A 10,904-nucleotide genomic window follows, 5' to 3' on the forward strand; every position below is an offset into this window, starting at 1 on the left:
CTGTCCCAGCACCTACGTCACAGATATTACTTAACTGACCCAAGATCAGTTTTGGTCACCTCATGAGCACCCACTGTTCTGGAAACAGCCTAGAGAAGGTACTGGATGCTCACAATTATGGTTTCACTTGGGAGCTCAGCCAATTGATCAAAGCAGTAAATGTTTACAAAGTCATTGGAAAAAAGCAGCCATTTTTGGGGGGGGATTTTAATCAAAATCACCTAATCTGTGTGTGTTTCTCTGTATTACTGTCTATCTCTCTGTATCTCTCTCTGTCTCTATCTCTTTACATCTGTCGATCCATGTCTCTCTCTCTCTCTCTCTCTCTCTCTCTCTCTGTCTGACCCTTTCATCCTCCTTCTAATCCACCTATTAATCTATCTGTCTATCTGTCTGTCTGTCTGTCTGTCTGTCTGTCTGTCTGTCTGTCTGTCTGTCTGTCTACAGGCTGGCTTCATGAGTTGGGGAAGCGTCTGGAGTCACCGTATGAAGCCCTGGGGGTTGTGAATGGTACCGGGGGCAGCGGTCCCTCTCTGAGAAGTGTCTACATCGCCTCTCTCTATTTCACTCTCTCTAGCCTCACCAGCGTGGGCTTTGGTAATGTGTCGGCAAACACAGACGCTGAGAAAATCTTCTCCATCTGCACCATGCTCATTGGAGGTATAGTGGAACACACACACACACACACACACACACACACACACACACACACACACATGCATATACAATCTACACACACGCACATGAACATAGAGCCAGCTCAACCTATTATGGGCCCCAAAGAAAAACATTTTGAAACCATTTGTTTTGGTCCAAACAAGATCTACTGTATACAAAGTTTTGGTTTTTGGGTTTAACAGAGGTCACAGTGACAATGTTCTCCCTGAATGCTCATGAGCTTGGCTGTATTAAATGTCCTTGGCTGCCTGGGGGCAATATCACCCCCCAACATACACACACACACACACACACACACACACACACAAAACACACACACACACACACACACACATACACACGCTCCCACCCCTCCTGTCACCCTCCGAGTGTGTGTTAACGTGAGATGGAAACAAATACTCCGACTTATAGCAGAGTGTTTGACAAGGGGGAATTATATTTCTGTAGCCCCAAGTCTCACAATGAATTAAAGAATGATATGGGAGTAGCAAATACTATGAATTATACATTCACTATCCTCTGCACAGTAGAGTGTAAAGTATTATATTCTATTTTACACTTCAAGCGCAAGAAATTATACATATTAAAACCAGCATACCCTAAGCTAAAGTCTAAATTTCAACCCTTCAATACTCCCCCCCCACCCCCCCCACCCATCTCCTCTCCACGTCCGTCCCTCCAGCGTTGATGCATGCCTTGGTGTTTGGTAATGTGACAGCCATCATCCAGAGGATGTACTCTCGCTGGTCCCAGTACCACACACGCACCAAGGACCTGAAGGACTTCATACGTGTGCACCACCTGCCCCAGACGCTCAAGCAGCGTATGCTCGAGTACTTCCAGACCACCTGGTCCGTCAACAACGGCATCGACTCCAACGAGGTAAAACCTAAACCTTCTCTCCTTAGCCCTTTTGCGTTAAATCTAATGAGACATTCAATGGCGGTCCGATGGTCAAGGTATATTTATTCCCTCTTGTTTACAATTCTAATTCCTTTGAAATAATGAATGAATGGTCACATTTCATAGTATTTCGTAAGCCTCCCCCGCTGGACTTAATTTCATTGATGGAAAATGTCTGTGTGTAGCGGACATCATCGTTGGGGTGTGTTCACCACTGGGGTGCATTCAGCTGGGCAACTTGTTGCAAGGTGGGTTTTTTTTAACTACAACTACAAGCCCTCTCTTTTGAATGAGTTTAAAGTCACTAGATTGTTGGAGATGGGTATTGACTACCCAGACAGCAGAGAAATGATGGCCTGATCTGGCCCATGTCTGTTTTCTACTGGCATCCGGATGTGGCCCAGGTACAACTTTGTTCCCTGGGCCAGAAGTGGCCAGACTCTGGCTGCCATTCCTGAGCCTTATCTTTGCCATGAAAAGGCCAGACCTTGGCCAGCATGTTGGATGTGGCCCAGGTCACAACCACACTCAGACCAAAGATGGCCCAGTAGCTACAGGCACGTATCAGTGCTACATTCTTCATACCAAAGCTGGCCCACAGCAAATTGCTACGGCTGGCCCCCCACATTTGGACCAGGTCTGGCCCATTTAATACTTGCCGTTTCTGCCACTCAGCCACCGCAAGATCTGGCCCACAATTGTCTGCTGGCTGGGTATTGATGACATCATCAGAAACACCAGTCACATGATACAGACTATCAGAGGGGTATCAGAGAGAACATGTCCAACAAGGAGAGAGGGGGAGAGAAAGATACTGCAGAGGGATGACAGAGAGTCAGAGAAACAGAGACACAGAAAGAGTCAGAAGAATGACAGAGAGAGTCAGAGACACTGAGACAAAGGAAGAGTCAGAGGCAGTCCAGAGCAGAGACAGAGACATATAGACAGTGAGACCACCGGTGCCCCCCACACACCCTCCCTCCGGTGCTGTTTGCCTTTACCAGAACAGAACAGAGTTGAGCAGAGCATTCTGATAGTGTGATGAATTACAGGCATATGAATTATAGATAGGAATGTTGATTAAAGTGAAGCCGCCTGGGATGAGTCATTGATCTTTCTGCTCAGCGTTTTTTTTGGTCTTTGACGAACTAGAGAGATTGACAGATGTTGTTGTGAGGAAGATTACACTTTTTAAAGCGTGATGGCGGTGTAGCCTGTGTTTAGTGAGTATAGTGTGAGGTGCTTGTGCAGGGTTCAGGGCTTATGGGCGCATTCTTTGTCGTGTCCACCAAGGCACTGTTCAGGTCAGTTAATGCATCTTTGATGATGTGCGGCAGTGTTATGGTTGATGATGTTTTAATTAGAGGCAAGTCACTTAGTAATGGTAGTGATCTCATAACTTTATAGCGAAGCTCATCTGGTCATTGAGGGTTTCAGTGTCAGTGATGGTTTTCACTCCCGCCTTTTACTCAGAGACTGATCTAGACCTGGGACACCAGGTGTGTGCACTCACTGGCCAATCAGGGACATTAATTGATCAGTTAGCTAATTGTAATGGGACACTCTCCCATCACCCCCCCCCCCCCCTCTCTCTCTCTCTCTCAGTTGCTGAAGGACTTCCCAGACGAGCTGCGCTCTGACATCACCATGCACCTGAACAAGGAGATCCTGGAGTTGTCGCTGTTCGCCTCGGCCAGCAGGGGCTGCCTACGCTCGCTTTCCCTCCACATCAAGACGACCTTCTGCGCACCTGGAGAGTACCTGCTGAGACAGGGGGACGCCCTCCAGGCCATCTTCTTTGTCTGCTCAGGGTCCATGGAGGTGCTGAAGGATAGCATGGTGCTGGCTATACTAGGTAAGAGAGAGAGAGACATGGGGAGACGAAGAGAGAGAGGAGGGATGGTGCTGGCCATGCTGGGTGAGATGGATAGAGGGGGGGGAGGGGAGGGGTTGGGGGAGAGAGAAAGGTGGGGGTACTTAAGAGAGAGAAGGAGGTGGTCAATGGCAGGGTGATGCTGGCGGTGGTGGGGTAAGACCCACCAGTGGTTTAGTGGGTTGGTCTTGGTTTATGACTGGGTTGTAACTAATGTATTACTGTGTAGGAATAGAAAGGACTGACTTAGTTACCTGAGTGAGAAAGCTTTTTCTGCCTCCTGCACAGAAATGGTGTTGTTGTGCTGAAATCTGGGGCGAGAGACAAGGAGGAGACGTGGAGGAGAAGCCTCTTTTCACCAGGGCAAAGTGATCATTTAAAGAATGTGTGTGTGTGTGTGTGTGTGTGTGTGTGTGTGTGTGTGTGTGTGTGTGTGTGTGTGTGTGTGTGCGTGTGCGTGTGTGTGCACGTGTGTCTTTGCGTGTCTGTTTGTGAGCATGACGTGTTTGTGAGTGTTCCTATTTCTTAATGATATGAGTCTCTGTGAGTGTCATTGATTCCCTGTGTGTGTGTGTGTGTGTGTGTGTGTGTGTGTGTGTGTGTGTGTGTGTGTGTGTGTGTGTGTGTGTGTGTGCGCGCGTGCGCGTGTGCGTGTGCGTGTGTGTGCATGCAGCATGTGTGTGACTCTCTGTGTGTGGCTGTGTACAGTATGTGTGTATACATTTGACAGGGAGAACACTCTTTCGGCTCTCCTGCTGACTGTGCAAAAGGTCAGGCTGACATTGGGTGTCTGGAGAATGAGAACGCTTTTTGAAGCATTGTCACGCCAACTCCTTACAAACCTTTTCACAGCCATACTGCTCAGCTAAGCTCTAAGCGTGTGTACCACACAATAGATGAGAGAGAGAGAGGGAAACAGAGAGTGGAGAGAGCAAAAATGAGTAGTCACGACAGAGTACCTCACCAAAACAGCCAGTGCAGCTGAGCAGTGTTCACAGTGGTGGTGATGATGATGATGATGATGATGATGATGATGATGAATACTTTATGATGGCTTTAGGGGTATTAGAGCTTAAAGCATTTCCTGGTTACAGGCATGTGGTCGAGACCACACACACAACACAAAACACATACAAAATCTGTGCCCTGAGTCCACATTATACAATAATTAAATGCACATTATAAAAGACAGTCCTTCTTTGACAAAGGCTATGTCATTGTATATCATATACTTTCACATGTATTATGTATGTAAGTTGAGTGCACTGTACATGGTTGTGTTGGTGTTTTTTGGTCTCTGATCAAAATGGATTTATTGTTGCTTCTCATAACAAAAACAGGCTGTAGCTCATGAGCCTCATGGTGTTCCTATTAAAAACAAGCCATGAGTTGGAGGATCTCTAAAACCTGCCCCACCCCTGTCTGTGCCTCTGTCCCCAGGTAAAGGTGACCTTATCGGGGCAAACATGTCCATCAATGACAGGGTGATAAAGACCAATGCGGATGTGAAGGCCCTGACCTACTGTGACCTGCAGTGTATCAACCTGCGAGGACTGTATGAGGTGCTGGACCTCTACCCTGAGTACTCCCATCGCTTCGTCCAGGACATCCAGCAGGACCTCACCTACAACCTAAGGGAGGGCCACGAGACCCATGTGAGTCCAACAGTTAGAGGTAGTCAGAGGCAAAGGGTCTTGACATGGATTTGAATGCAGACTGGCAATAAGGACACCGTTTGGTTGTTGTTTCCTGAGGGAACTGGGTATGACCTGCATACTGTAAATTCACATGATCAACTCAATAGTGAATTACCCCATAGTGAATTAGCTCAAGCCACGCGCAATACAGGTAGAAACTCAATGACAACTAGTGCCACTAGTGCAACTACTGTAGTACTTAGTATGATTTCATTAGAACTGATGCTACTGCAAGAGTAATTCTGCTTATACGCTTCCTTGTGTTGAGGATGTATACATGAGTGAGTTAACAGTAACAGCATCTGTGAAGGAGAGTGAGGGAGAGTGAAGGAGACGAGAGGGAGAGATGATGGGATTGCAGAAATAGGTAACAGTAACAGTATCTGTGAAGGAGGGCCGAGGGAGAGCGCAGGAGAGGAGAGAGAGAGATGATGGGATTGCAGAAATAGCACTTAAGGAGGAGTGTTGGTGTAATTACAGTCGGGTGTTGCTCAACCTGCCCAAATACCGCTGGCCCACTTTCTGTCACACACACACACACACTCACACACACACACACACACACACACACACACACACACACACACACACACACATTTACACTGCCGCAGGGCTGCAGGGGAGGCAAATGTTCAGAGGGGCAGCCCAAGAAGCAGGGCAGAGCGTTGGGAGAGAATTGAGAAAAGGCAGGGAATAGGATAGCTCAGAGAGGATGGAGTCTATTGGACGGCAGTGTTTCAGAGAGGGTTTGGAATGGGTGGGTTATTATAGAGATGTTACAGTTAGTAATACCAGAGATTGTATATGCTAGAGATATACTACTCCCTTGATTTACTACTTGATTTTGTTTTTTGAGAGATAGGGAAGATGGCGTCAGTCCCACATGGGGATACATTTCCAACCAATTACCACACAGTTATAGATTAGCGTTACTGACAGTTGTCGTTGCTAGGTTTGTGTTGCTAGGATCGTGTCTTTTTCACGTCATTTCCCTAGCAATGCGCGTGTAAGACTAGAGTATGAGGCTAGGAAATAAAGTGTCTTTTTAAGCCATTACAACAACTACGCACAATGTTTCTACACACTTCAGTGATATGAAAAATGGAAAGTTGCTGATCCGTAACATTTTGGTGTTAGTGGAATTTTTGTGGAGTTTTTGTCCTGCCCTCCCATAGGCAACCTGTCTTAAAAAACAGCGCTTGGTCTGCTTATTGAAAATAAGCACCCAAAGAGTCACCAAGATGGCGGCAGAGTGAACCGGTGTCGTGTCAGTATGTGTTCCCTTGTCTCCAGCTTTGTTTACATTCTGCAGTTTGTGACATATTGACTTTCATAGTGTATATCATTGTGATGTCAGTGTTTATTAGATGGTTAGTCATGGGTTGGGTTAACCTCTACTGTATATAACATTAACATTCTACCTTTATGCCATTGTTTAACTTACATACTAGGTACTATCATATTTTTCTGTCTATTTCCAGGTCATATCCAGGATGTCCAGCAAACCATTAGATACTCAGGTACAGCACACACTGTGAAAGACACACTCTGACACAACAATCACTCAATAATGAGATGTCAACCTGTCACACCCATGATTCTGATATCCAGCAACAGGGTTCATCTCTGCTTGTTATCTTAATGATGGTGGGTGATTCTTATGTAATAAAACAAATAAAGAAAGAATACCTTCAGGGGGAATTAAAGAATTTTGGGTGCAGCGCCTTTTTAAGTACATGTCCCCTAAGAGTTTTTTTTCTTATGACTGTGTATCCTCTATATACCAGTGGCTCCCAGCCTGTTTCCGTGGTAATTGACTCATTCAGTCTTTTTTGAATGGTTTTCATGGTTATGAGAGATTGGAGGAGTGGCATTTTTTGGGGGCTGGAGGAATGGAGGGATGTTGAGGTGGGGGAAGAGGGGCGCATTAATTGGGGAGGGAAGTTAAGTGCTTGTTGAGTGACGGGAAACTTTAGGGCATCGCGCTCAATTAGAGAGCAGAGAGGAGCGGCATACATTATTCAGGAGGAGCGGGGATGGAATTATGGGTAGAATCTAGAACCAGTATTAGACCAGGTCGTTAATCAGAGTGTGAGAGAGTCTGTGTGTGTGTGTGTGTGTGTGTGTGTGTGTGTGTGTGTGTGTGTGTGTGTGTGTGTGTGTGTGTGTGTGTGTGTGTGTGTGTGTGGGTGTGTGCATGTGTGTGTGTGTGCATGTGTGTGTGTGTGTGTGTGTGTGTGTGTGTGTGTGTGTGTGTGTGTGTGTGTGTGTTTACGAGAAAATGGGCCAGCTGTATTTGGACGGGTAGGGCAGGGGGATCTAGAGTGGGTGATTGAGGGGTTATTATTATGTACTACAGGAGAGAAGGGGACTTGAATGGGGGGGTGGGCATCAATGATGTGGAGGTTATGAAAACGCCAGGGAGAACAGGTAGGTTTTGAGGCGGGATTGAAAGAAGGTTATGGATTCAGAGTTACAGACGGATGAGGAGAGTGAATTCAAAGGGCTGGAGGCAGCCCTGGAGAATCTCACCAAAACTGTGTAGGTTGGATTTGGAGATGATGAGGTGATGGGGTGACGGTTGATGGGGGAGTAGGAAGTCAGATCGATACGGGGCCCAGTTGGTGTAGTGCTTTGTAAGTCAGGAGTAGGATCTTGTAGTTGATATGGTGTTTGACTGCCACCCACGCCAGGTCCTCTTCTCCCAGCTCTCTACAGGCCAGCGAATCAGGAGTGGTCAGAGGTAAAGGTATAAAGATACCCTGAAGGTCACCCTCAAGAAAGGCGATATCAACACCAGCAATTGGGAAGAAAAGGCAACAAACCGCCTGGCCTGGGAACATCATTTATCCCGAGGCACAGGGCTTTTTGAGAATCAGCACCTAAAAAATGAAGTAGCATGTAACATAAAGCATATAGAGAGACAGGCGAACCCTGTCCTCCAAATCCCCCTGCCGAGCTCTACAACATGTCCCCACTGTGGCAGTTGGGCCACTTGTTCATCCAGGATGGGGCTTCTCGATCACCATCGTACACACAAAGCCTAATTGACGTCATCCCCGACTATGAGGGACTACCAAGAGGGAGGAGGTCATGGGGAACAGGAGAGATGTGGTTCCAGGAGTTGGTGTGGGTGAGGAGTCTGGCAGCTGAGTTTTGTCCATCTGTAGCTTATTGAGGGAATGGGAGGTGATACTAATGAGAAGTGAGTTGAGTAGTCGAGGAGTGAATTAGTGTTTCTGTGGCAGGGAGGGAAAGGGATTGGATTTTTTAAATTTAGCAGAGGTGGAAGAATGAGACTGAGAATGAGACTAACTTCAAGCCCGGTTGTCGATCAATAGCCATTTCTGTGTTGGATCTCTACGTTTTACATTCTCAGCATCTCATACTGGAGGTGATCAGATTATCTAGATCTCAGCTCTTTGGGGGGCAAAGTTCACTGGAATCATTGATCCCAACAGCCCAGCTGTGGAGGTCAGAGGTAGCACTGCTCATTATGGCCAAGATCAAAATGCCATATTCACATGTGCCACCTTGGTTACTGCACAGGTCGGAGTGTTAGCTAATGTGTTTCAGTGGGCTTTTTATTCAACCTTGTCATTCACAAACACTTTGAGTGTGGAGTGGTTTATGAGTCTAGAAGTCATTAGTGGATTTTTACACTGAATACACCACTCTCAGGGTCACTTTTCACAGATTTTGTAACAAAAGGTGCAAGCTGTCAGAAGCAGCAGCACGGTCCTGAGGATTGTTGTTGTCATGGAAATGGAACCTTCTGCTTTGATGTTGCTGTTTGGCTGATATACAGTACAATGGAACACTTTTTTCAACAAGGATGTCTGCTCTGTCAATTCCCCAAGGTTAGCTTGTTGAGGTGTTCCAGAAATGAGGCTGATCGTCTGACACAAAATGCAATTACAGTAACTGCCTGTGAAATGCTGCTTTAATGTTCTAAGAATGTTCTGTGTCTTATCTTCTCTTTCTCTCTCCACAGACAGGGGGGAGAGGCAATGGACGATTGATCCAGGGCTATCCATCCATCATAGACAACCAGGAGCAGGAGGAAGATGATGATGATGAAGAAGACGATGAGGCCATGTCATTGTCTCCGGAATCAGAGCAGAACCGAGCTCTATACCCCAGGGACGTGCCTATTGAGAAGTCTCAAGCTGGGCTGGAGAGAGAGATGCAGAGCGGCAGAGTAGCACACCAGAACTCCAAGAAACCCAGGAAGAAGATCAAGATCCATCAAACAGCACTGTCTACACTAGACCCATCCAACCTTAGCCCCAGGTACAGCTGAAGTTGTCTGTACAGGCGTTTGTATATATGAAGTTTGTATCCCTGTATCGTTGAAGCGTGCTATCCACTCGTGCCGGGTAGCTTGTTTAGACTTGAGCCCTAACAGCCATAAAACGTCGCTCAATCCAGACTTTGAAGATGTCTGTGTACCCCTGAATATCTCCCGATAAAAAAATATTTTGAAAATATATGTTAAGCTGATGGCTACAAAGCAAAGTTACCTATCAAAGAAGGCTTCCTTAGCATTAGCCGGAATAAGCCGGAATAATAGGTTTTATTTAAAACACTGCATATTTCTGATAATTTTACTTTCCGACTGGCACTAGGGAAAATACAGGAGTACAACGACAGGTTCAAAGTCTGGATTGAGCAACGTTTTATGGCTGTCGGGACTCAGGTTGAAACCAGCTGCCCGGTACAGGTGGGTAGCGTGCTTTGACGATACAGGGCTGCAAATGCCTGTAGAGTCGACTTTGGCTACCCCAGGTACAAGACGATTAATTCCCTAGCGATTAATAATTGTCAATACACATTTTTACTAGCTATTTCACCATGTTCTCTCTCTCTCTTTTTCTCTTTCTCTCTCCAGGATAGTGGACGGTGTAGAGGATAGTGATGCTACAAAGAGTTCTCCAGCATTCTCCTACTCCCCCAGTCGAGCATGTCTGGTCAGCGGTCAAGTCGGCGGTCCAGGCAGCACCACAGCCACAGCCTCAGGTCTCTAAAACAACTACTACTCTAGGATCACTGTGGTGGTCTACTGTGGTCATGTTACGGTCATACTGTATCATTAGTCAGCATTGAAATGGGTATAATAGACTCAATGTTTCTATTGTCATGAAACATAACGCGTCACTTTGCATCGTAGTTGTAAAGAACAGCAGCTGCTTTTCCAGTTTATTGAGGTTACCTTATCTTCTTGTCATCAGTATGATAAAATAATTGTCATAAACCAAGCACAATATTAGCTGAGTGTGCTGGCTTTGGAGTGTGAGAGTGTTCAGGGTGGTTTGTAACTCTCTAAATTGCAGATATTCTCTAGTTGCAGATATTCTACAGATCAGCACAGCAGAGTTAGCAGTTAAAACTGAGGAGACCAGAGGACAGTTACGACACCTCGACCAGGAGGTAAAGTAGTGTGTGTGTGTGTGTGTGTGTGTGTGTGTGTGTGTGTGTGTGTGTGTGTGTGTGCTTGCGTGTGTGGCTAAAACCGGCAGCATTACTCAGGTTTGCTCCTGGCGCTCAGGTACACCCCAGCCATATGGCCTACTCAGGTGATAGATGGATGAAGGGGGGATAAGAACAAGGTACTATAAGGAGAGAGAGGTATAGAAAAGGAAAAGAGTGCTCTTCAAACTCCTTCAGAGGACATGGGCTGATTGGAGAGAAACTGGGGCTCGCCAAACAGTGTCACAGCGAACATTCATTACATCCCAACCCTGTAGAATGTT

General features: G+C 46.3%; 1 protein-coding gene across 1 annotated transcript in view; it reads left to right on the forward strand.

Annotated features, from left to right (window-relative positions):
- The window catches only part of kcnh8 (potassium voltage-gated channel, subfamily H (eag-related), member 8), a gene marked incomplete at both ends in the record, with an annotated part of 35,758 nt that overhangs the window by 21,796 nt on the left and 3,058 nt on the right, over window positions 1–10,904 (forward strand). The window contains 7 exons of the mRNA XM_083681221.1: window positions 448–660; window positions 1,361–1,560; window positions 3,187–3,436; window positions 4,895–5,109; window positions 9,146–9,444; window positions 10,043–10,170; window positions 10,502–10,581. Of these exons, the coding sequence (XP_083537347.1) occupies window positions 448–660; window positions 1,361–1,560; window positions 3,187–3,436; window positions 4,895–5,109; window positions 9,146–9,444; window positions 10,043–10,170; window positions 10,502–10,581 (1,385 nt within the window). The remainder of the gene's footprint in view (window positions 1–447; window positions 661–1,360; window positions 1,561–3,186; window positions 3,437–4,894; window positions 5,110–9,145; window positions 9,445–10,042; window positions 10,171–10,501; window positions 10,582–10,904) is intronic.

Source organism: Argentina silus (assembly GCF_951799395.1).
Source record: "Argentina silus genome assembly, chromosome: 11".
Classification (NCBI taxonomy): Eukaryota; Metazoa; Chordata; class Actinopteri; order Argentiniformes; family Argentinidae; genus Argentina; species Argentina silus.